This window comes from Pelodiscus sinensis, chromosome 3 (assembly GCF_052426305.1).
Source record: "Pelodiscus sinensis isolate ZL-2025 chromosome 3, ASM5242630v1, whole genome shotgun sequence".
Classification (NCBI taxonomy): Eukaryota; Metazoa; Chordata; order Testudines; family Trionychidae; genus Pelodiscus; species Pelodiscus sinensis.
In genome coordinates, this window is record NC_143054.1 from 76,532,460 (window position 1) to 76,559,869 (window position 27,410).

General features: G+C 42.5%; 1 protein-coding gene across 3 annotated transcripts in view; it reads right to left on the reverse strand.

Moving 5' to 3' along the window:
• HACE1 (HECT domain and ankyrin repeat containing E3 ubiquitin protein ligase 1) overlaps nucleotides 1-27,410 on the reverse strand; it is a 92,438-nt gene that overhangs the window by 7,643 nt on the left and 57,385 nt on the right. For 2 of the 3 annotated variants that reach the window (XM_075923937.2, XM_075923936.2), the window contains exons 18-22: nucleotides 24,727-24,876; nucleotides 16,174-16,370; nucleotides 3,764-3,895; nucleotides 890-988; nucleotides 551-621 (exon numbers count right to left, since the gene is read on the reverse strand). In XM_075923937.2, the coding sequence (XP_075780052.1) occupies nucleotides 551-621; nucleotides 890-988; nucleotides 3,764-3,895; nucleotides 16,174-16,370; nucleotides 24,727-24,876 (649 nt within the window). Of the gene's footprint in view, nucleotides 1-550; nucleotides 622-889; nucleotides 989-3,762; nucleotides 3,896-8,314; nucleotides 8,358-16,173; nucleotides 16,371-24,726; nucleotides 24,877-27,410 lie in introns of those variants that run through there. The other variant, XM_075923939.2, reaches the window with a different exon arrangement.

A 27,410-nucleotide genomic window follows, 5' to 3' on the forward strand; every position in this document is an offset into this window, starting at 1 on the left:
CATAGATAAGTGTGGCCTTTGACCATTTATCAAAATCTTGGGAGTGGCCATCCCCATCAAAAATTATTGCTCACCTCTGGGCTATGAGAGGTTCCAGTCTTCCACCATTGATGGTAATAAGAAACTGAGGGAGTAGAGGGTTGGCAAGGCTCTGTCAAATTCCATTGAGTCATAGCTCCAGGAAGTGCTCAGAGCCACATGACCGATACTATGGGAAAAATCTTCCAGCTATCATACACGTGCGCATGCACACACCTGATTGGAATAGACATGAACAAGCACCTGAAGAAGAACAGTGTGCTTCTAGCCACATCAACTGTAAGTGTGCTAAGTAACTGGAGCTAAAGACGGCAAGTTAACAATACAAGAGATAATGCCTAGGAATAAGAAACAACTGTAAGTAAAATAAATGTTGACAAATACTAATTTGTGCTTTTGTTGGTAACAAACAGTAAAACTGGTTCTTGGTTATGAAATGTGTCTTTCCATTTGTGGCCCAATTGACTCAAAGGTATAGTAATACTTTCAGACCAACAGAAATATTTCTCACCTGCCAGTCACAAACTGTAACAACAACACTCGCTCTTCCTGAGTTAGTTCTTCTACAACATCCCAGAACCACTAAACAAAAAAGAAGTTTAGTTTTCATTTCCCATTAAACACTTAAATTGAAAAAGGATGTGAACAAATAAGGACATGTTTACAAACTTTATGGTTTAAATTATGGAAATTAGCTGAGAGTCAGATTCATACCTCATTTTATTATGCTACATTCCCATCTTAAGAGATATACAAACACTTCTGGTTAATGTAAATTTTCATCCAAAAGTGGCAAAAACTTTGAAGGATTAAAATGCAATATTCTGCATTCATTCAGATAGGACTTTACCTGAATAACAGGGTCTTCTCTTTCATAGCCACTTGTGTATTCTGTATTTTTTATCCAATCACTCACATCAATTTCTGGCATACCAGACAGCAACAGCTCCTTCAGGGGGAAAAACAAATCTTGATTAGTCTTCTCGACAAACAATTAATTTTGAAAAATAGCGTTGACTTAATTAAAGAATCCTGAATGAAATCCAAGCCCCTTTTCTGTTGTGTTTCAGTTTGCTTTCTATACTGTATTCCTAATATTAAAAAAAAAAAAAAAAAAAAAAAAAAAAAAAAGCAAATCTTATAATACAAGATCCTTGAGATTCCTACACTAAGGGTGTGTCTAAACTACATGGCTCCATAGATGGAGCCATGTAGATTAGGCTGATCGGCAAAGGGAAATGAAGCCGCGATTTAAATACTTGCGGCTTCATTTAAATTTACGTGGCTGCTGCGCTGAGCCGACAAACAGCTAATCAGCTGTTTATCGGCTCAGCGCGCTAATCTGTACGCTCCCGCGCCGACCTGAAAGCCCTTTATTGACCTCCCCGTTATGCCTCGTAGTATGAAGTTTACCGGGGAGGTCGATAAAGGGCTTTCATGTCGGCAGTGGAGCGTCCAGACTTGCGCACTGAGCTGACAAACAGCTGATAAGCTGTTTGTTGGCTCAGCGCGGCAGCCATATAAATTTAAATGAAGCCGCAATTATTTAAATCGTGGCTTCATTTCCCTTTGCCGAACAAACAAATCTACATGGCTCCGTCGACGGAGCCATGTAGTTTAGACGTACCCTTAGTGTAGGAATCTCAAGGATCTTGTATTATAAAATTATAAAAGGACAGGCAAACCTTTGTGTATTATTTAATTCAAACTGTAAGTCGTAATAAAATTTCTAATTTTAATAAGCAAGTATAGTGAAAATAAGAAAGCTAGTACATTAAATGGTACCACAATTCCAACAGAGCCAAGCTATCCTCAGCATTAGTTCCTGCTACCACATCCACAGGCCAGGCGGATCTTTGCAGATCACCAGGCCTCCAATGCACAGAAATGGACTGGCAAAAAAAAATAAATAAATAAATAAAAAAAAAAAAAACACACAACACCACACCACAACCCACACAAACACACCTCTCCCCTTGACTGGGAAAGTCTAGTGCCACAGCTGGCCTTTTCTCCTGGCAAGAGGGAAGCATACTTTCATCCCTTTTGGCTGAGATAATCCAAAATCATATCTGATCTAATCTACTGTGAGACAGAAGAAAAACTGGCATCTTCCTAAACAGGTTGTTCTCAGTATAGGGATGCCAAAAATCCATTGAGTCAGAGGATCAACTTATGCTGAGACAATGAGAAAGGGTACCCTATCAACTCATTAGTTCCAAACTATGACAATTCAATATTTTAGATATGAAGGTACAAGTCAAAATATAGTGTCAAAGTAGATAAAAGCATTGTTGTATAGCCACCAGATTATCTTTTAATAAAATAGATTCTAAGTAAGGATGTTAAATATCGGACATGATTAACTGATTACGGGCCCCTGCTGCTCTGCAGTTTAAATGTAGTAGGAGTCGGCATGCAAGCATCTTGACCCCTACTACACTTGAATTGCAGAGCTGCATCGGGAGGTGGTCTGGGACGCTGCACATGCCGGGACTGTTTCCATTTCAGCTTGTGCCAGGTCATGTGCTGCACCTCTACCTCTCCTGCCCATCCTCTCCCCTGCCTCACTCCCCTTTTAAGCCAGAACCCCCCGCACCCGCTCAGCCTGATAGAAGCAGCAAGGATGGGAGAATGCTAGTAGTCAACTCGACTACCCAATAAACCTAGGGTTATTGGGCAGTCAACTATTGGGCTACTCTTTTACATCCCTAATTCTAAGGGGAATAATTTAATGCATGAGAGCTGCCAAGGAAGTCTACACTGAACTACACCACCAGAACTCAACCTTAATATAAAATGCAATATCTATCAGGAAAATGTTCACCCTAAAGCAGGAGTGGGCAATCATTTTTTTTTGGGGGGGGGGGGGGCGCACCACTCTAAGATTTAGGTAAGTGGTCAAGGGCCACACTTTTCTGTGGAGTGGGTGCAGGGTCTAGTATGGAGGCTGGGTACAGAAGGGTGCACAGGGTAAGGGACTGGGATGTAGGAGATGGTGTGGGGTCAGAGGGTATTGTGACCTGGGGCAAGGGGATGCAGAGGGCTTGGATGGGCGAGAGAGTTGGAGCATGGGAGGAGTAGAGGCAGGGGAGCCAGAGGCAGGCTCTGGCCAGGAGACACTTACCTAAGCTTCTTCCGGCCTGCAGCACCCCAAGACAAGCTGGACTCCCTGCCTCCTGCAACCCCAGACCGCTTGAAAATACAGTCTGTTCCCTCCATGTCGCTATCAGCTCCAGGTTGGGAAGAGGCGTGCCCTACCCCCATCTCCTGGCCAATCTCTGAGCTCTGATTGGCTGGCTGTTTCCAGCCAATAGGAACTGAGAAACTGGCTGAGATCAGTTCTTATTGGCCAGTTTCTGGCCAATAGGAGCTGAGCATTGGGCTGGGGGAGGGGGAGATTATCACACAAAGTTCCCCCCTTCCTGCAGAGCAGAGTAGCATAGGGACTGCACTTTAATCTGCAACAGCTGCATGCCTGAGGATCCTTGCAGGGTGCCCCATGGGCTGGATCTGGCACCCAGGCCATATTTTTCCCAGCCCTGCCCTGAAGTAATTAGAGTGAATGAGAACAGAAGATTCAGAGCAGATCTATAGACGTGAAAACCAAAAGCATGGATATCAATCCTCTTAAAAAAAAACCCACAACAACAGCTTTACTTCTACCTCTGCTGGAATGAAGTGCTGACTGCTGTCAGTTACAAATGTCGGCACTGCTGCTTACCAGTTCATATTCATCAAAAAGCTGTATAAGAGAAGGTGGTATGAACATATGAAATCCTTGCAAAAAAGCATTGATCTGAGGCTGAATGGCTCTTGTCATTCGAAGTTCAGTAACAAGTTGGACATACTCAGCCTGCAATGAAAGATATTCAGAACATTAAAAATGAGATCTTTTATGACAAAAATACTTAAACATACATATGCACAAATGTAGTCCTGCCTACATTAAAATCATAATTCAAAGTAAGTACTAGCTAACACTTTCAATGCATTCCTCACTCACCCAGCTTGCTAGAAACTGCAGCACACATGGCCACATTTTCAAAGGACCTCTAAAAAGACATCTACAAATTTGAACAAGCGCTCATTTCTTTTTTGCCCATACAAATATATAAACACCACCATATTTTATGGGGCATGTTTTTGGAGACTAGAGCTTGGATCCAGGCCAAAACTATTAATGAAATTGTACATTGCTTAACAAATACCACCTCGATATTCTTTGTATCAGTTTGGATGGAATTTCCTTTTCTTGTTTTTTTAACTAACAAGAGAAAAACAGAATGAGCCACAATATAAAAATCTTTACTTGGACACCACTGAAATGCTGTATTCCACCTGTTATGAGCAATCTGCAAATGGGATCCTCTCACTCTCCACCTTCCAAGATGCATACTAAATTGAAACAAAGCCTTGGCTCACTCCCTTTCTCTCATTCAAAACTGCTAGGCTACGTATAGACTGGCATGATTTTCCGCAAATGCTTTTAATGGAAAAGTTTTCCGTTAAAAGCATTTGCGGAAAAGAGCACCTAAATTGGCACAGACGCTTTTCCGCAAAAGCACTTTTTGCGGAAAAGCGTCCGTGCCGATGTAGACGTGCTTTTCCGCAAAAAAGCCCCGATCGCCATTTTCGCGATCGGGGCTTTTTTGCAGAAAACAAATCTGAGCTGTCTACACTGGCCCTTTTGCGCAAAAGGACTTTTGCCCGAATGGGAGCAGCACAGTATTTCCACAAGAACACTCACAATCTTACATGAGATCATCAGTGCTTTTGAGGAAATTCAAGCGGCCAGTGTGGACAGCTGGCAAGTTTTTCCGGAAAAGCGGCTGATGTTCTGGAAAAACTGGCCAGTCTAGACACAGCCCTACTAATATGGAAAGGGTCTTTCAAATAGGAGTAGAAAGACAGCCTCTTCCAGCTTTAAATTGCCTGGACCATGAACACAGCATCACGTGCTTGTGCAAAGCTTGCCAGTCCATTCCAGCTTATCTTGATGCATATCAGGTAAGTCTTTTAACACCTTCTCTTTACTGACTGAAGTCATTTTTCTACTTCAGAATTGAAACTTAAGCCACGATTTCTCAAAACAAAGTTAATCATCTTTGACTCCCAGTGATGTATGATTTCTAATTACTTTAAAAAATGCATTTCTAAGACCACATACCATGCAGATTAACTGAATTACTGTCTTTGAGGATTTAGGTAATCTATGTACATTTATAAATAAAAAGAGGTCATAAAAATTTCATCAGGGAATACTTCTGTGTGGATGTGGAATCCATCATGTGCTAACAGATTATAACACACATCCTTACCAGACCAGGGTAAATGGAGAGTCATTATTCATTACATGTGCCATCATCACAGAATCTAAATATTGGGTTCTTGAAGAATCAACTAACCTCTCTGCTTCCAGATCCCCATTTATACTAAGGAGATACAGTAGAAACTCAAAGTTATGAGCAACAGAGTTATAAACTGGTCAACTAAACACCTCATCTGGAACGGGAAATAAGCAATCAAGAAGCAGAAGACATGCAAAAAAATCAAATATATTTAATACAATAATGTACTGTAAGCTATTACAAATAAAGAGAAAGTTTTAAAAAGTTTGACAAGGTAAGGAAACTATTTTTGTGCTTGTTTCACTTCAGTTAAGATGGTTAACAGCACGGATGTTAAATTTTGATTAATCAGCTAATTGAGTAGTTGATGGGGAGGGCGCACTTGCTATCCTCACTGTGCCTCTACGTTTTAAATGTAATAAAAGCCAGCAGGGCTCTTGCTGCATTTAAAAGGCATAGGTGCAGCAGTCAGGACCGGTGCATGCGGGGACTGTTTCCCTGCTGTGCCTCTGCCTCCCCCTGCCCTGCCTCCCCGCAGAGTCAATGCTGGGGGAAACTGCCTCAGAGATAGCAAGGGGGAAGCAAGGGAAATGACTAGTCAAGTAGTGACTCAACTACACGATAAGCCTAGGCTTATTGGGTGGTCGACTAGTCACCTACATCCCTAGTTAAAAGCAGAATTTTTCTAAACTGAATTAACACAATGGTCCTTTGTGGTTCTTTCAAAAGTTCACAACAACATTTGTTCAGAGTTATAAACACCCATTCCCGAGTTGCTCAAAACTCTGGAGGTTCTACTATAAGTAGATATCAAAAGTGACATTTTTAAAATCTCTATTTTGAAAGTCTGCCTAATTTAAGAGAAATCCCTTATACTTTTTTCTGCAAGAACAGGTAGTCGCTTCAAAATTGAAAGAAATTCTCTTTTTAAACTAAAAGCGGTAGTAACATAAGAATGAGATGAGTAATTAGTTAAATATATCTTTAACCACGACTCCTCTCATCCTAGGGCACCACTGTCTGGTGGACTAAACCAAGTTGAGGAAACCCCTCTCTCTTGATGGGAATCGAGACACCTTTTGTAAGAAAAAAGTCTTATCTTCAACATGCCCGGGTCTGGAATGGTTTAAGAATACTTGTCTAGATGCCCAAAAGCCACAACCCCAAAGAAGAAAGCCATAATAGTTTTTTTTAAAAACAAACAAACCTGATTTAAGTAGTAAGTGAAGACAGCTATTTAAAAAAAAACATTTTGTGTTTCAAGAGGATGTTAAACAACAGCTAATAAAATTAGACATTTTAAAATCAGCAATTCCATACAACCTACATCCAAAGGTTTTAAAAGCTGGTGGAAGAGTTCTCTGGATTTGGTAATGATGATTTTCAGTAAGTTAACATACCAAGGAAGTTCTAGTAGGCTGAAAGACAGCTCATTATGTTTCAATATTTAAAAAGAAGCAAGATGATCTAGTAATAATAGGCCTATGTTCCGATGGAAGGGGTTAGCAAAAATGCCATAATATTGTCTAACTTCATTCTGTACAGATTACCACATCTGGTGGATCATCCATAAATGTTGTCATTCTGCAAGTAAAACAAAGGCTCCATTGTGGAGATATCGAACATGCACACTAATGGATAAATGGTAACTCATCAAGACTTGAGAGGCATATAGTATAAATTTCAAGGGAACTTACAAGAGGCAGCATTAATATAGTGACATCGGCAAAACAAAACTTGCAAAAGGCGGCTCCAGAAAGGATTCGAACAGAGGTCCCCATGTGTAAGCACCCTCCCCCCATAGAAGGGCAGAGAAACTTTGGGGAGGGGGGGCACTCACTCCTCCCTGCCTCCATTTCTGCTCCAGTCCCACTTCTATCACCTAACACTACACTTTGGCCCTGTTGTGAGCTTCTATGTGGCTTCACTCCTGGCCCCGTGCCAATCCCCAGCATTAACCACTAGACATGACTGCATTCCCTGGCCACAGGTATGATTGCTGATCCCCACTGCAGCCTATTTGCAGCTCTGCTCCCACCCCCAGCCTTAGCACTAATCTGGGGCCCAGACCAGCTCCCAGCCTCAACCCCCTTACCTCTGCCTGTGTTTCTCTCTCCCCCGCAAGACACATCCCTGCTCTCTTCTCCGGGGAAATGGGGGAGCATAACCATTGAAAGTCTGGGTAATCACTAAACTAGGAGGAGGTTAACCTTCTTTCAAAAACAGCAGAGGAAGAAAGGATGTAAGGCATTTATTTTGCCATTAGAAACAGCTTTCTGAAGTCACTGAAAGATTTACCTGTGGGAGACTAATATCAGAGCCGGAAGAAAGATAGTGAGGGTTGGAACAGTATAATAAAGACCAATGGAGTTGGAAAATGAACAGCGATGGTCTTCTACTTCAGCAAGTGTGCTGAGCTTGAGCTCTATTACCAACACAGTATTTAAGCAAACAGACAAATATGAAACCTCTTGGATGCATCTGAAATCAAAGCATTGGCACCTGAATGACTATCATTATATGACAAAGGGACACTAATATCACCGCAGCAATGGAAGAGGCAAACAGCTGGACTCACCACACAATGATCAGAGACATTTTTAAATTACACGCTGCTACCCCTTGGCTGAAGGCATTAAGTCTAAAATTGAATGTAGTAAAGCTGAGACATCCATTTCTTCATGAAAAACTAAAGGAAGACTTAGAGGAAAAGTTTGATAGCATTACAGCATCACGTAAAAGTGTATTCTAAAAGTGGAATATATTCAAATTGGCCATTCTTCAAGTCTCAGAAGAAACTCCAGTCCTAAATCAAAGACTACTGCAGGATCGGTTCAAAAAAGATTATCAAGCAAAAGAATGATGTGTTTGTGTCTTAGCAAAATGACAAAAAATCAACATCAAAGAAAGATAAATTCAAGTACCTGCAAGCCAAGGGTTAAAGACTGCATCGTTCTTACAGGAGAACTGGTGGGAAAAGAAAGCAGAAGAAACACCGTATTATGTCAATACTAAAACAACATTATTTTATGATTCCCTGAAAGCTATTTATGGCCCATCAAAATCTGAACCAGCTCCACTGAAGAATTCAGGTGGATCTACCTTAATGACAAATGAAGGATCTCTGAAAGGACGAGTACAGCACTCCAATAAGCCATTCAACCTCCTTTTACTGTCAACTAACAGGTGTTAAAGGAACTGAGCAAACGAAGTCAGGTAAATCACTTAGCAAAGACAACATACCAGATGACATCTTTAAAACTCGCAGGCCTAAATACTGTCAACTATCTACATCAGCGAGAGGCAATCTACGCTAGCAAGTGAGCTGCATGAGTGGCCTTCAATCTCGGGGACGCAAGATTGTTGTAACCAAGATGGTCTCCTGTGATAGGATAGGTTTGCTAACTGTGCTGGCGTACCTAGAATATGAAGGGTGTGCCAACTGAACCACAGTAGTGATTTGATTGGCTTCAGAGGGAACGCATGGCTCTCACAAGGTTATGTACAATCACTTCATATGCCCTTGCTTTATGAAGTGCATATCACTTTAGCAATAAAGGTAGAGTGAAAATTACATAAACACCAGCAGAATCTGGCAACTCTGTGCATGGGCAATGGTAAACAAAACATCTCATGGGCCACACAACACAATGAACTGTGCGCAGTCTTTAGGGGGTCTAAACAGAGCATTCAAAACTATGAGCAGAAATTGCCTCTGGAAAATTCTAGAAAAAGTATGCCTGCCGCACCAAATCTGCCAACATAATATATCAATTTCACGAAGACATGATTGACCTAGTTCTCTCAGCTAGTGACCTTTTAAACAAATTTCCATATATAATGGGGAAAAGCAAGACTGTGCTGGCACTGCCCTATTTTGGTTTCTTCTTTCCACCTGTTTTGAATTATGCAATGACCTCACAAAGGGCATCTAAGTAAGGTAGGGAACTGCTAGAAAACTTCAATTTCTAAAGTCTTATTGCAAAGATTAAAATTCTCTAGGAACTCTCCTGTGAAGCCTTTTTTTGGATGGTTGTGCACTACTTAGCCATAGTGAAAGTCATCTACAGCTTATGCTTTCAGGTAGGTTCTCCAATGCAACTAAATAGTTTTAACTCATTAGCAGTTTGGAAAAACAAGTCCTCTTCTAACCAACCAAATGTCATCACTAATTATTTAAACTAAGACTGTCAATATCTTTACATACCTGAGTAATACTATCTTAACTAGCTGGTTAAGAACATAAGTACAGCCAGACTGAGTCAGAACAAAGATCCATCTAGTCTGGTATCCTGTCTGACAGTGGCCAATGCCAGGTGCCCCAGAAGGAATTAACAGAACAGGTTATCATCAAGCAATCCATCCCATCACCCATTTCCAGCCCTAACAGAGGGTAGGGACACCATCCCTGCCCATCCCAGGCAAAAGTCACTGCTGGAGTTATCCTCCACAAAAGCTCAGGATACTATATATATATTTGTTAGTCTCTAAAGTGCCACAAGACTTCTTGTTTTTGAAGTTAAAGACTAACATGGCTACCCCTCTGAGACTATCCTCCATGAATATATCTACAGTTTTTGGTTTAGGGTTTGCTTTTTTCTTAACCCCTGTTAGTCTTGGCCTTCCCTGGATTAAGAAAGATCAGACAGAAAACTAAAGGGAACCCAGGCTTTCAGAAGACTTTGCAATATTGTCAATCAGCACACCATCCAACACTTAGCAAAACTGATACTATTACCTAACCCCCCCCGGTCCCTGCATAGCAGCAAAATTTTTTTTTTTTTTTGCGCTCAACAAAAGAAACTGACTGGTCTGAAAAACAAAAGTAACAGCAAAGCTTAGAGGTGGGGTATTGACGGGGGGAGGGGCGCCTGGGGTCACCTCACCTCCCCCCTGGAATTTCTTCACACCCCTCCAGGGGGGCATGCCGCCAGTTTGGGAACGCACAGGCTACAGAGTACTTAACTTTTAAATTATTCTAGACTGTAGACCAAAAAATCATTGCCCTCTAACTCAAAAAAAGTGGTTGCCCACCAGCGTTGGTACCTGGTGGGCTGCTGCTGCTATGTTTACTTGCACCTCTGCAGGTATCAGGCAATCATAGCTCTCATCTGCCACAAATCGCTGTTCAAGGGCAATGGGAATGATGGGGAGTAGCAGGAAGCAGCAGACAGGGACATCACTCCTGCTGTTCCCAGTCGCCACATATGGCGATCCCGAGACCAACCCTGGCGGACCGAATCCAGTCCGTGGGCCATTATTTGCCAACACCCACTCTAGGTTATAAACCAAATATACATAAAACTATTAGACTAAAATGTGTGTCATTTTTATAGGTTAAGTCAAACCAACTACTTTAAATCAAAAAAGGCTCCCCACCCCGATGTAAAGGCCAAGTTAGAAGCAAAACAAACCAAAACAAACCCCATCATTGATGTAGCCCCCCATCTGAGAAGCAGAGGGGAAAAAAGACATTCTCCTCACTCACACAACGTGGGACTACCCCCTAGGGCTGGATTAACTCTTCTGGGGCCTAGGGTGAGACAATTTTGCAGGGTCTCCCTAGGCTCTGGGGTGGGGCCAAAAATGAGAGGATCAGTGTGGAGAGCAGTCTACCGGGGAGCCAGGTAGCAGTATAGGGTCTGGAGAGGAGGTAAGTGCAGGAGCAGGCTGGAGATGGGGGAGGGGAAGCTGGGAGGGAGGCTGAATGCAGGAGGGAGCAGGGGACTGGGGCACTTACCTAGCAGGAGGTGGTGCCTGCAAGCACAGGGCAGTGTGGAGCCATAGACAGCTCTGCGCTGTCCAGTGCTTGCAGGGACCACTCCCTGCCATTCCCCTTGACCACTATTCCCAATCAATGGGAGTGATAGGATGGAGCCTGAAGGCAAGCTCAGGGACAGAGCTATCCTGCACTAGTTTCTCTGTGCTGCCATTCCTTCAGCCAGGCAGGAGAGGGAATGACAACCCACAGAGCCACCAGCTCTCCACACTTCAGCCACACAGGGGGCAAAGGGAGAGATGACCAATGCTTGGAAAACTCACTATAGTCCTCAGCTTGTCCTGATCTGGCCCAAATCCAGCACACAAATCATAGGTTCCTTGTCCCTGATTTAAATAGTATTAGATTAGGGATAGCATTATGTTAGCAAATTTCTAACTTCATTCAAATTGAAAAAAAGAGCATAGTAGACTGATCCACCTTATAATGGCAACACTAAAATGAAAGGATATATTACCCTAATTTAAAACAGGCTAGAAACATGCAACAGTGTAGTTGTTCCACTGACCCCATCTTTTACGTATAATATTGATAAAAGGGCAAAATCTCTACTAACTTGCAGTCTGTAGTCATTTACTCCCGTGCAAAGGGATGAAAAACCAATTCTGCACTGTACAAGACAATAGACAATCTGACTCATAATATGCATGTTAGCTGGCTCAATGTTATTTCTGCCCTAATCGAAAGGAAGATTATGCAAGGAAAGTTTTAAAATAAATGATGACACCATGTGGTCATCTGCTAATATAACAGCCTATCTTGTAACACAAAGCTGGATGAATGATACACTAGGGGGTGTGCTCCCCTGCTCACTTTGCTTGCCAACCCCCTTCTCTAGGGTTAGGCAGCCCCAGCTCTCCCTCTGGCCTTCAGGGAGGGCCAGGCCAAGGTGCGGCAGCCCTGGACTGCCTCCTCCCCCTCCCCCCCCCGCTCTCTCCCTCAGGCTGCCAGAGGGTTGGGCCGGGACTAGGCCACAGCTGGCCCAGCTCTCCCCCCCCCCCCCCAGCCACAAAGGGGGGAGGGCACTTGTCTCCTCCCTCCTCCCCCCCCCAAATGAAAGGGGCCTCATGGATCTACCACCACCCCCTGCCAGAGGAGAGGGCACATGGCTCTGGGCCCCACGCCCCCACCAGAGTACCTGGGAGGAGACAGAGACAAGGCGGCCGAGGCCAGAAGGAATAGCTGCAAAGTGACATGATTACCTCACTGTTATCCCACAGGAAAAGTTGAGAGATAGAGACAGGGAGAGGGAGAAATGCACAACTTTCTGAAGTCACAACCAGTGCAATGGTGATAGGATTGAAAGTTTTATCCTTTTTATATTTGTATTTTTAGGTTTAATAATGTAGCAATGTAAGGTAATATATTATTACATTTAAATGAAGCCCTTTAGAAAGATATATATTTTAAAGTTTAGTAAGTAAAGAGATAGAATCTCATATTGTGTCTATGTTAATGAGATTAGACATATTGAAGGCCCGGGCCTTCGATGTAATTGTTTTGATTTTGCCTTTGCTTAATATAAAAGAGTACTGTTTACTTTTGAAGGATTTTGTGAAAGACTGTTTGTGTGAATGAGATAATGTGTGAAGGTCATCATTAGAGCCAGATGGTCAAGAGAGAAGGGGGGCAATGCGGGTGAAGACAAACTGTAAGAGACAGTCTGCGAAAAAACATATTGGCGTCAGAAGAACTATCAGTGCATATCCACGGTCAAGAATTGATCCGATTGGCAGACTGACCGTTCTAAACATGAAGGCATCCCTAAAAACAACTGATTAACAATCCAGAACAGGATGAGCCTCTTGGAGATGTTTTGGGAATGATTAACATCAACAAGGTAACAGTAACTTGTCTCAGACTGCCACAGTGAAATCCACAGACTTCAACAGAGAATAGGATTATAAAAGCAGGGTGCCTTGCTATGAAACTTTGGGTTCATCTTGCCACCTACTCCAGAGGAGCATCGGATTGATCAACTGACAGAGCCCGGCTCCCCCTCTGTGATCAATCTGGGTGGCCACTAGATTGATACAGACTCTGGACTGGTAACTATAACATTATCTGGCGGGACAGCATGTGAGTGAAAATCATATGCAACTGTTGTATTTTCAATAAATGCAGCGTACTTCCTTTTCCCCTATAAAAGATCTCATGTACTTCATTTAAGCATAACAAAAGCAGTACAGAATTTACTGGAACAATTCCTGCTTCACTCTTCTAGTAACTGTTAAACACCAGCTGTATTGACATTTTTGTAAAATGCTGAAAAGTATTGTCTCTACTATGCTAGTCCCCAGATTGTCAAAGTCACAAATAAAACGGATATTCAAACTATTTTTATTTGTGTGTGTGTGTGTGTGTGTGTGTGTGTGTGTGTGTGTGTGTGTATATATACACACACACACACACACACTAAATTTATAGCTAGAAATGCTTCTCATGGGACCACTACATTGAATAAACTGAGTACATTTTTCCTTTAAAAATCTATTCATACACAGTCTGCCTACTAGTAAGCAGCAAGTGTGAACAGAACTACCACCACACAACCATTTAATACATATGAAAAGATTAATGAACACAAAGTTTCTGAAGCATCAGTGACATGAAGGCATATTACTAAATACTGATGAAAGATTTATGAAAAAAGATTAGCTATTGAATGATGGACAAAAGGTATGTTAGGGTACAGGCAGTCCCCAAGTTACGCGGATCCGACTTACGTCAGATCCGCAGTTACGAACGGAGCTTTTCTCGCCCTGGAGGACAGGAGCGGCAGGACGCCCAGATGAGCCGCGGTCCCGCCGCCCACGTTCTCCAGGGCTAGAAAAGCTGCTCCTCATCTCCCTGGTCTGCTGGTCAGACCAGGGAGACAGGGAGCAAAGCCTCGGAGGCCGCCCGCAGCTCCGCGTCTCCCTGGTCTGCTGGGGGGGGGGGGGAGAGGGGAAGGCACAGCTAGTGCCCCCTCCCCCCAGCAGACCAGGCTTTTCTGCCCACGATGCCTGGGGTAGAGCAGCTGGGGCGTTGCTGGGTTGGTCCCGCAGCACCGCTCCTCGGCGCTACTGGACCAACCCGGCAGCACCCCAGCTGCTCTGCCCCAGGCGTCCTGATTCAGCCGCTGCTGAAACTGACCAGCAGCGGCTGACTACAGGAAGCCCGAGGCAGAGTTAGAATCATAGAATCATAGAATAATAGGACTGGAAGGGACCTCGAGAGGTCATCGAGTCCAGCCCCCCGCCCTCAAGGCAGGATCAAGCTCCGTCTACACCATCCCTGACAGATGTCTATCTAACCTGTTCTTAAATATCTCCAGAGAGGGAGATTCCACCACCTCCCTTGGCAATTTATTCCAATATTTGACCACCCTGACAGTTAGGAATTTTTTCCTAATGTCCAATCTAAACCTCCCCTGCTGCACTTTGCTCTGCCCCCGGCTTCCTGGAATCAGCCGCTGATCAGTTTCAGCAGCAGCTGACTTGGGGGTTCTTAAGTTGAATCTGTATGTAAGTCAGAACTGGCATCCAGATTCAGCCGATGTTGAAACTGATCAGTTTCAGCAGCGGCTGAATCTGGACGCCAGTTCCGACTTACATACAGATTCAACTTAAGAACAAACCTACAGTCCCTATCTTGTACGTAACCCGGGGACTGCCTGTATATTTTACTCTTGTTATGGTAATTACAGACCACAGACTAATGATCCTCACTTTCTTCATGGAGACAGTACATGAAACAAATCACAACTAAAATTCAGAAATTTACATGTAAAAGCTGTGTTATCCAGCCCTGTAACAACTAGAAAGCTCTATAAATTTTCATTTTTAATCTTCATAGAAAGTCCAGTTGACCTAAGCCAACAAGCTCCCTGCCTGGCTCTACGTGGCTTCCTGAAAGCAGCAAGATATCCTTGCTGTTTCTAGGTGGAGGAATGGCCAAGACAGTTAGAGTGTAAAAGCTAGGTGGTGTGGGATGCAGGCTCTGGAAGGGAGTTTGGGTGTGTGTATGGGGTGGGAAGTGCACAGAGGGTTGGGGAATGCAAACAGTTTTGGGGTACTGGATCTGGAAGGCACTCAACTTGGGTGGCTCCCTGAAAGTGGCCACCTGTTCCTGCAAGGAATGTTAAAATGTGTTTACTTTGGTAAATGTGGGCCCACTGAAATTTTCAGTAGTACACGTTTACAAGCAGTGGGGATAGGGAGACAGGAGGTGGCTCCTAACTGTGTCCCTCTGCCACATGCTGCTGGCCTCTGATACAGAAGCAGTAGTGCAGGGGGCGGGGGACTGCGTGCAACTGTGAAGGTTAACCAACGAGCCTGGCCTCATCAGTTAATCCTTTATACTAGTCACATCCCTAGTTTCTGCTGATCCTAAGTAGAGGTGCAGCAGAGGCTTCCACTCACAGGTGCTGCCCCCATGGTTTCTACTGGATATGGTTACTTTTCCTTTCTATTTAGGGAATGAATTCACACCACATTTTGTTCAACACCACAGAGCACAATTCCTACTAACTTTTCAAATGGAATTTTGGGCGCTTTGCACTCCTCTGGTCCAACACATTTTAAAATACTTCACCAATTAGCCACCTGACCATCTTTAACAGTGAATTTTGCAACACTTAAGCAAGTGCTAGAATTGTATTTTTTGAAACATTCCACAAGTGCCCTTTGTTGATATTTCCCCTCTTACCTTCTTCCCACCTCATGAGCCTGACCATGAGCAATATAGGTATAATGTCACTTCTAAGTCATCTTTCATTTGAATTCTACATTGAAGTTTTTATAAACAAAAACATTCAAGAAAAACAAATTTCCAAGAGCTGTTTAAAGAACTTTCTGCAGAACAGTGGTCCAATTTACTGACATATACAAATGGGGACTATTTTGCCAGCTAAATGTAATTATACCCATCATATTAAAAGTAAGTACATAATTTATGCTTCTACTCGCTCTTAATTCAGTTCAATTATTCTCATCTAACTTCTGGATAAACCTGACCACTCACTTTGTTGTCTTGTGTAACAAGAATACTCGCACCCCCTGGTTTCAAAGGCACTTCTTCCATTGCTCCAAACACATCAGTCTCGACAGAGAAAGTCAGTTCTAGACCAAGATCACTGATATCATTATCTAAAATCCACTGCAAGTTCTTTGCATATTCTGGATCAATAGATGCCACGTCCTGATAATTTACAGGAATACCTGAGAAAACAAAATCAAAATCCACATATTCAGTTAGAACTATTTGCTAGCTTGCTTAATCTGTGGTAGAAGATTGCCCTCTAGAGAGAGATTAGAATAATGCATGAATTAAAAACAGATTTATAGTCTTGATACATAGCAGAATTTAAAACTTGCCATATCTTTTGTATTTTAGACACAGACCTAGAGAGTAACACATGTCCTTTGATATAGACTCTCCTGGTGAGCCAAAGTCTTGCATGAGAAGGCAGATCAACAGTTCCAAGCTCAAGTCTGGCCACTCCTTGTCTATCACACAGCCAAAGCAAGACCAAAGAAATTTCTTCCACATTTAGCTCCAGTTTTCCTCTCCTCCTGCATTGGAAAGAGGTTACTTACCACTAACTGCACAAGAGTGACCTCTGTGCAATTCATTGCAATGTGACTCACTTGTGTCAAGCTACTTTACAAAACTATGTCCATTGGCATGTGCACAAGGGTTAGGGATGTTAAATTTTGATTATTCAACTAATTGAGTAATTGGTAGAATTTACATCGACTACTCGATGTGTTGATAAGGGGAGTGCTTGCTATCCCACTGCGCCCACAGCTGCTCTTATACATTTCAAAGGAAGAGGTGCACTGATGGGGATGCCTCTGCCTCCCCTATCCCCCTCGGACTTGGTGCTGAGGGAGGAGTGGGGAACTGGCTTTTAAGCCAGTTCCCCCCCAGCACCGGCTTCTGATCTCTCCCCCTCCTCCTGCTTGCTGCCTCACTGATAGAGGTAGTGGGGGGGTGAGGAGGAGGGGAGGGAAATGACTAGTCAAGTGACTACTCAACTATCCAATAAGCTTCTGCTTTTCAGGTAGTTGACTCATCGCTTACATCACTACACAAAGTGTGTATGAGTGACATCACCCCTACTCTACATAAGGAACTGCCCCACTTCCTTCTTCTAAACTGCTGAATTCTGATGTTACACAGAACTCCAAGGAAAAAAGGAAAGAGGAACATTATCATGAATATAGAGCTATATTTACCACTAGTTACCAGCCTAAAAGCTTCTGATAGTGGGAGTTTAGAAAGCCTGGCTGAACCTCGTATATAATGGGTGGGGGGGTTCTTAAATAAATATGGAGCGCTGTCATACGGCAGTGAGGTGCAGGTCATGTAATAGCTTTTCAAATCAGGACTGTTTTCCTAGCTAAGATATTACTATGTTCCATACATCATATAATTCTGTGAGCACGTCTGGTAGTAGATTCTCCCTGGCATATTTTCCCCATACTACAAAAATTATTTGATTATTTAAAGGGCTTTCCCCCCCCCCCCCCCCTTCAGGTAAAGCAGAACATGCTCTTTATATCTGGTGCACGGAGACCTGCTTCCCCTGAGTGATGAGGTGGTAGATTTCCACATATCTATTTATTTTCTAAGACTACCTTAGGTATGCAGTTGGGATGTGGTCCTTTAGAAGTGCATGTTGGATGGAGTGGATATCCAAGCACTAAGCTCACTTGCTCATCTTCATACCAATAAACCTCTGCTATCAGGAAGACCATTCTGATTGAACATTTAATAATGCTCTTTAGGAACCTTGAAAGTGAAAGATGGGTTTGTCCTTAAGAAAACTTTTTGATAAGCAGGTATTGTTTCTATATGGACCTTCAGGAAGCGGCTAAAACTGCTAAGTATGAAACTAAGTATAGAAGATACTCAATGATTGCAGGAACTTTGGCTTGAGATACAGTGAGTCTTCCTCCAGCAGCCGAGACAAACAGTTGCCATTTTTATTTATAACATTTCAAAGTGAAGCCTTTGAGAGCAGGGACTATGCAAATTAGTCTTAGGTTATCTATCATCTAAGCTACTAAGAGGCGTGTGTCTGTGCCAAGATGAAAAATCTTTCCTTGCTGTAGACACAAGAATTCTGGGGACAAAGGTAGTTGATGAAGCATCTCCCTGGTTAGCAGCAGGATATCTGAATGCAAGTGCTAACAAGACCATGGTGCAGCTATTATGTTTGCTTTGTCCAACCTGATCTTCCTTCTGTGACCCTGAGAACCAGGAAAATGGAAAACATTGTTGAGGTCTGTGAGGTTCAGGAGGAACCTCAGACATCCACACTCCTTGGCAATCAGCAAACAGTGGGATTAAAATCCTTTTCTTCAGCATTCCTATAGAATCACCTTTATGGTTCCCTTCTTGAGGAGGGAATCTGTCTCTTCCAATAGGATTCTCATGAGATGGGAGAGATGGTGAAGAGGGCAATGAAGTCACCCTCATGCAAGACTTTGTGCACTGCCTAATGGGAATGCCTTGTCATGGCTATCCCGTAGCTTGATGCCAGTAACAACATATTCTGTAAGTGCACTGCCCAGAGATCCTTAAAGAAGAACAAATATGTTCTCTTTCCCCAGGGAAGAGTCAAAGATATCAGCAGTTCTTAATGGCCCCATTTCTAAAGGAGGAAGAGCACAATTACAGCATCTTTGTGGAGACTTGAACAGTGCCTGTTGCAAAGAATCAAAATCATAGAATTGAAAGGGACCTCAAGAGATCATTAAGTCCAGTCCTCTGTGCTCACAGCAGGATCAAGCCCCATCTAGATCAGAGGTTTGCAACCTATGGCTCTAGAGCCAAATATGGCTCTTTTGTCATTCCCAAAATACATACTACTGTTTAAAATGTAAAGTAAAAAGTTAATTCAAAATTTTAAAAATGCATAGTTACACATGGGAAGATGGTCTTTTTTAAATCTATTTCACCTTTAACTGTTCAATTTAACAATCATCAATCCTCTCCATACATTGGAGGTCCTGCATATTCTCTTTATTTAATTGGCTAAGAAATCTTTCCATCATCATAAGTAATAATGAACTCTGTGGCACCCTAATAGCAAAAATGCAAAGAGAAAGAAAGATGATGAGTACTGAAATTTTCAAAAGGAGCAGACAGACTTGAATGTATTTGTAGATAGGTCTGGATCTCCACACTATCTCATTTACAGTGTGAGACTGTCCTTTTAAAAAAATAATAATAATCAAATTTAGAGCAGCATTTCATGACAAAACATGCAGCACTTGCTACAATATACCCAGAGAGTAATGTGCAAAAAAAGCCTGCAAGGAGCTTCAGCAAAAAATGAACGTTCAGCAAAATAGCCTGCTGGCATGGTCAAAAAAGGGTGGGAACAAACTCCTCAAGTTTTGCAGGCTCATACAATATTATTCCAGTGAGGAAGCCTTTTATTGATAAATTTCACAACACAGACAAAAATCTTACAGAAAATTCAAGATAATGGCCTATCAGCAAAAATAGTTCATGACAGAGCTGTGAAAATGGCCCATCAAATCGACAAGGAACAAATGCAAAATTTGAGTACAGCTACTTATTTTTGTTTGCTTTGGACGAGACAACCGACATATGTAATGTTAATCTGTTATGTATACTGGGATGTTACATTTGTGGAAATGCTGTGCAAAGAAATGACAGATTATCAAAAAAGGGGTGAAGGCATTCTTAAAATTGTGATGAACTTTGTAAACAAGCAAGAAATACAGTTGGATAATCTTGTGTCTATTTGTACAGACAGTGCACCTAGCATGGTCAGCAAATACAGGAGTTTCCTTACTCTTCTGTCAGAATAGCTGAACTGCCCAATTTTGAACTTTATTGCATTGTACATCAAGAAGCACTTTGTGCACAATCTTGTGGAACTGAACTCAAAAATATAACAGGACTGGCTGTTCACATTGTCAATTGGATTCTTGCTCAAGCCCTTAATGACCATCAATTTTAGTCACTCCTTGAGGAAGGAGATTCCAAATACCCCCATCTAATAATGCACAGCAATGGTCACTGGTTATCTCATGGCAAAGTTGTGTCTCGCTTTGCCACCTGCATTAATGAGATTAATTTCTGGATATGAAGGGTGTCAAATACCCCAACCTTTCTGACTGACTGGCTGCTGAAGTTTTACTATCTCGTCAGCATTACCGGTCATTTGAATAAGTTGAACCTTAAAGCTACAAGAGCAAGGAAATACAGTCCTGACTCTGCAGCAGGTAGTGTATGAATTTCAGTCAAAACTGACCGTCTTCGTCAAAGATACCGAGATGGGCAGACTGCTACATTTTGAAAAATTATGAATGTTTTGTGATTCGTGTCAGAGACAGAATGCAAGTAACAGCCTTGATTTGCAGCAGCTTGCTGTGTTTATTTCTGAGCTCCTGATGGCATTAAAGTCTTGTTTTGTTGACTTTTGCAAACACAGAGCTCTGCTGTTAAGTTTATCCACATAAAGCATCTGTTGAAGAACTAGATTTGACAGTCATTCCAGTCAGCGATCTGGAAACAGAAATAGAAGATTTCAAGGAGTCCGATATCTGGGTGGAATAAATTTGTCAAGCTGAATTCTGATTTAGAATGCCTTGCTCGACAATGTGCAGAATTGGCAAAACTGCACAAATGGGCTGACGAAGAAATTGGAGCACGATGACAACGTGATTCTGCAATCTTGGAAAGAACTTCCTATCACATACAACACCATGCAGAATATCAGCTTGGCCTTACTTTCAATGTTTGGCTCCACCTGTGTGTGGGAGAGCAGGCTCTCTCATTTGAATCACATCAAAGGTAATTTGCACTCAAGACTGTCAGAAGAGAGCCTGAATGCATGCATGAAGCTGAATTTGACCAGTGATGATGTGAAAAGATGCAACAGAAGTCCCATTAAATAAAGTCGTTGAGTACAATGTTTCATTTATGCTATTAATCATTATGTCAATTATAAAGAAAGTTGTATATTTTCAGTCATGCAAATGGGCATTCTTATACTGGCTCACGTGTTGTGAATTTTGATGTAGTTTGGCTCTTCAGTTTGAAAAGGTTGCCAATGACCCCTGATCGAGATCATCCCTGACAGATCTAATCTGCTCTTAAATATCTCCAGTGATAGAGAGAGATTTTACAAAACTCTCTAGGCAACTTATTCCAGTGCTTAACCATCCTGACAGTTAGGAAGTTTTCCCTGATGTCCAACCTAAACCTTCCATGCTGCAATTTAAGCCCATTGCTTCTTGTTCTATCAGAGAATAATTTTTCCCCTCCTCCTTGTAACACCCTTTTAGGTTCAGGCAGTCCCCGAGTTACGCGGATCCGACTTACGTCAGATCCGCAGTTACGAACGGGGCTTTTCTCACCCCGGAGGACAGGAGCGGCGGGACGCCCAGATGAGCCGCGGTCCCGCCGCCCGCGTTCTCCGGGGCGAGAAAAGCTGCTCCCCGTCTCCCTGGTCCGCTGGTCAGACCAGGGAGACGCAGAGCAAAGCCGCGGAGGATGCCCGCAGCGGGACAGCCCAGGCGCGCCGCGGCTGTCCCACTGCGGGCGTCCTCCGAGGCTTTGCTCCGCGTCTCCCTGGTCTGCTGTGGGGGAGAGGGGTGGGTGCAGCTAGTGCCCCCTCCCACACCAGCAGACCAGGCTTTTCTGCCCACAGCGCCTGGGGTAGAGCAGCTGGGGCGCTGCTGGGTTGCTCCAGTAGCGCCGAGGAGCAGCACTACTGGAGCAACCCAGCAGCACCCCAGCTGCTCTGCCCCAGGCATCCCCAAGTCAGCCGCTGCTGAAACTGACCAGTGGCTGACTACAGGAAGCCCGAGGCAGAGCTGCTCTGCCCCCGGCTTCCTGGAATCAGCCGCTGATCAGTTTCAGCAGCAGCTGACTTGGGGACGCCCGGGGTTCTTAAGTTGAATCTGTATGTAAGTCAGAACTGGCATCCAGATTCAGCCGCTGCTGAAACTGATCAGTTCCAACAGCGGCTGAATCTGGACGCCAGTTCCGACTTACATACAGATTCAACTTAAGAACAAACCTACAGTCCCTATCTTGTACGTAACCCGGGGACTGCCTGTACTTGAAAGCTGTTATCATGTGGAGCAACTTTAAGACACTAGGTTTCTCCTACTGAAGAAAGACATGAGTTATTGCTGGATGTGGTGTGCTGAGGCATCTAAGGCAGCCATTAATCTCTTATGAAAAAATTCCCATCAGATTTATGGTGTATATGAAACTAAAAGGGTATACCAGAAATTGGAAAGAAATCCTTTGGAAACTTGAGCAAGAATAATTTCCTCTCTATTGGTGCTTTTAAACTATCTTCTTAAAATCTATGGAAAGGATACAACTAATCATCTAAATAATGATTCAAAGATAGTTCCAGTGGAAAGGACAAAAGGTAAAAAGGCTTCTGTAGCTGCACTAATAAACCACTACTGAGAAGTTGTGTGTCAGGGAAAGGAAAAGTTAATTTTGGTAATACAGGTTGAACCTCTCTAGCTGGACACCTTCAGGACCTGACTGGCACTGAACCAGAGAATTTGCTGAATCACAGGAGTTCGATATTGTCTAGCAACATTACCAACACCTCCACTGCTCACTGGGCTCTTTGAAGATATTAGGGGTAAATTAGAGCTAAACAACACAGAACTCTAAGAGCCAGCTATAAACTTTATGGGACTATGAGACACTTAGTCATACACATGGTAAGTGGACATCTGGTTAACTAGAATAATAAAATACTGGGACTGGAAGGGACCTCGAGAGGTCATCGAGTCCAGTCCCCTGCCCCCATGGCAGGACCAAATACTATCTAGACCATCCCTGATAGACATTTATCTAACCTACTCTTAAATATCTCCACAGATGGAGATTCCACAACCTCCCTGGGCAATTTACTCCAGTGTTTGACTACCCTGACAGTTAGGAACTTTTTCCTAATGTCCAACCTAAACCTCCCTTGCTGCAGTTTAAGCCCATTGCTTCTTGTTCTATCCTCAAAGGCCAAGATGAACAAGTTTTTTCCCTCCTCCTTATGACACCCTTTTAGATACCTGAAAACGGCTATCATGTCTCCCCCCTCCCCCAATCTTCTCTTTTCTAAACGAAACAAACCCAATTCCTTCAGCCTTCCTTCATAGGTCATGTTCTCTAGACCTTTAATCATTCTCATTGCTCTTCTCTGGACCCTCTCCAATTTCTCCACATCTTTCTTGAAATGCGGTGCCCAGAACTGGACACAATACTCCAACTGAAGCCTAACCAACGCAGAGTAGAGCGGAAGAATGACTTCTCGTGTCTTGCTCACAACACACCTGTTAATACATCCTAGAATCATGTTTGCTTTTTTTGCAACAGCACCACACTGTTGACTCATTTACATCTGACATCATGCCAGATCACAGATGTTGCCAGACCAGAGTGTGCTGTACTAGAAAGATTCAACCTGTAGTTAAAAAACCCCACAGCTTTAGTCTTATGCAATGTGATGAGAACCTGAGGGGGGGGGGGGGGGGGAGCGGAAGAGAGAGAGAACGACACCATTTATGAGTAGTAGTAGATTTTTCCTAGATGTAGCAAGTTTCCTTGATAAATTTGCAAAGCTGACTTAAGTAGATGGGAAGGAACTATTTTTGTTTACTGGAAAACTGTAGTCAAACTTCTCTAAAAATTATCAAACTAAACACCCTTTATTGAGGACCAAGGGACAGACTTAAGTCTAAACTCTAAGGCTACGGCTACACTTTGAACTTTTTCCGGACGAGGAAATTCAAATGGAGTCCTCATATGCATATCTCACTCATTTACATATTCTCTTCCAATCCTTTTTGCGGAAGAGGTTTTTGCGCAAACAAGTGCTGTGTAGACGGCACCTTTTGAGCAAAAACCCTGAGGAATATGGGTTCTTGCGCAAAAGGGAGTTTTGCGCAAAAAGGTACCATCTACACAGTGCTTTTTTGTCAAGAGGGTGCCATTACACGATAAAACCAATGAACTCGCTGGCTGTAATGCCATTGAAACAAAAAATAAAATTAACTAGACTACTTCTTGTCTCCGAAATAAGAATGATTCTTTAAAAAGATAATCACCCCTAAAATATGTATTTACACTTTAAAGATGTTATAGCAGTGTCACCATAATCTTTTAAGAAAAACCACAAGTGTTTTTAATATATTGGTTAATAAGAATGAACAACTAGCCACTTTCTCCACTTGGTGTATTGCAAAAGTTGCTAAGTTGCTCTCTACTAAAATACCTCCCTCAATTTAGCTAGCGTACTTCCATTTTCAACAACTTTATTTTCAAATCTAAGCCTTTCTTCAGAGAAGGCCAGTCATGCCACATTGTGCTATAATCCTGATGTACATAAAAATAAACGAAATAAAAAAAACTTACTTTAACATCCACCATTTTTCACTTTTGAACATGTCACCAAAGATGAAAGGCTAAAGCCCAAACAACCGTACCACCAAGCCACATCATTTATCTCATTTACTGAAATGAATTAGATCCCTAAAACAGGATGTTTAAATAGAACCATACCAAGAATATGCTTGTAGAATGACCTTGTGAAGTAGATGTTGACCAGCTGCCTGTGATTCAGAGCTAAACCCAGGATCTGTCCAGCAAATCGAAAGTAGTTCAAGTGATCGGGATTTACAGAAGAGTTGCTGTTTGGCTGGAAAGTTGTTCCTATAAAACAAAAGGTTCTATTATACTTATAGTTTTGACCGGTATCTTGCAACTCCTGCTTATATATATTTTTACTGTAATTTGAATCGGAAATATACTCAGCAGTTGAAATTTGTTTGTAGGATAAAAACAAAAATAAACGCCCACTCTATAACCTAATAGATTTTCTTGGTGTAGACAATAAGGCAGAGTATATATATAAAAAAAGAAAAAACAGGATACAACTTGTAATTACTTTTTGGCAACTTGTCAGTGTTTTAGTTTTAATATTTCACACAGCTTCATAACATTTCAAACAAAAAAGTTACACATTTTCCGAGACCACTCAATCTATTAAATTGGAGAAAAGTTTGAATTCCCTTCTTCAGAAATATTTACACTATTGATTGTTTGGAGTTAAAGTATAATTAAAGGCCATCCAGACAAATAATAAAACATGCTTAGCAAAAACATGGACAACTTACAATAGTAAAAATGAGACACTGTGAAAAAGTAGAAGGAAATATTTCTTCGTATAACTGAGATTTAAGCATGTAGTTTCAAGTTCTCAATATTTGTCTATGCAACAAAAAAATTGAAGCAAATTCTCCAGATTTTTACAATTAGCATACATTGTTCAACAGACTATAATTAGAGCCAAACAACTACTTTAAGTGTAATTATACCAGGGTGGCCAATACTTTTTAACGGGGGAGGGGGGGTAACTTCACACATTTTTTAAGTGGCCCCAGGCTGCCTCAGAAGGGGGGTGGGTCTCAGGTGGAAGGGGCGGAACCAAGACACTTGCGTGCTCCCCCACCCACACACCCTGATTGCCCCCAGTGCCTAGAGAGAGCTGCCAGCTGTTCTGAACAGCTGGCAGTTTCCCCTTAAGCATCATGCGCCCCTCACAGCGTGGGAGGAGACTTTGTACACTCCCCCAGCCCAATGCCAATCAGGGCCTTGGGGAGAGTGCGAAGTCCCTCAACCCCTACCCCAGCCCCTGTTCTGAACAACTGGAAGCTAACTTTAGGCACTATACGCTCTTGGAGAGAGGAGGAAACTTTGCACGCTCCCCTGTCCCTAAGGTTTTGATTGGCCTGGGAGTGCGGGAGCAGCAGGGCATCCATAGGCTGGATCAACCTACTTGGCAGGCCGGATCTGGTCTGCAGAGACTCTCTTGCCCACCCCTGAGCTATTTTCACCTGTAGTATACTTCAAAGCTATTTTTAGTCCTACACCCATGTAGTTAATCTATTTGTTTTGATTATATGAAACACTGAAGGGTATACATGATCGATAAATAAAAAAAAATTGTTATTGTTTTTTAAACACAATCTAATTCAGATTATAATTTCCATACTATTGTTCTGCTGAATGAAGTGATTTTGAAAAGAAAAATGGGTTGAATGGAATTTTAAAAAGACAATCGCAGGGACTTTTAAATATGCCTTCATTATAAAGTAATCATAGAATCATAGAATAATAGGACTGGAAGGGACCTCGAGAGGTCATCGAGTCCAGCCCCCCGCCCTCAAGGCAGGATCAAGCTCCGTCTACACCATCCCTGACAGATGTCTATCTAACCTGTTCTTAAATATCTCCAGAGAGGGAGATTCCACCACCTCCCTTGGCAATTTATTCCAATATTTTACCACCCTGACAGTTAGGAATTTTTTCCTAATGTCCAATCTAAACCTCCCCTGCTGCACTTTAAGCCCATTACTCCTTGTCCTGTCCTCAGAAACCAAGAGGAACAAATTTTCGCCTTCCTCCTTGTGACACCCTTTTAGATATTTGAAAACCGCTATCATGTCCCCCCTTAATCTTCTTTTTTCCAAACTAAACAAGCCCAGTTCATGAAGCCTGGCTTCATAGGTCATGTTCTCTAAACCTTTAATGAATAGGTCCCACCCCCTACAGTACTTATGTACGGGCATAACTTTACTTACATATGCAATTTCATGGCTATTCACATGGCTAAAACAGTAAACATACTTTAAGTGTTTGCAGGAGTAGAGTTTAACCATTTTTTTCCTCTATTTGAAGCATGGTGACAGGAAAGTTCAATCCCTTCCACACACCTTCCTAAAAAATGTTTTGCAGCTTTCAGGATTCAACATTAGCTGGCTGGGTTCTCTTTGCAGTTTCCTAGGAAGCTGATAGGAGTAAGTGAGGCAGGCCCCCTAGAAATGTTAAATTAAGATTAACTAATTGCATGGTTGGTTAGTTAACCTTTCTAGGAGGAGAAGACCCTATTTGGACAGACTGGCTAACCTAGGACTTTAAACCAGATTTGACAGGGACAGGTAAGCAAAGCCCACAGGTAAGTGGAGAACATGGAGACCTAGGAGATGGTTTGGAAATGAGAGGGAGCATGGGTTATAATGGCAGAGAGAAAGGAGGGTCAGGGTAAAACTGGGAGGCAAGGTCAAATCAGTATCTTAGATGCCTATATACAAATGCAAGAATTATGGGTAATAAGCAGGAAGAACTAGAAGTGTTAATAAATAAGTACAATTATGACATTGTTGGCATCACAGAAATTTGGTGGG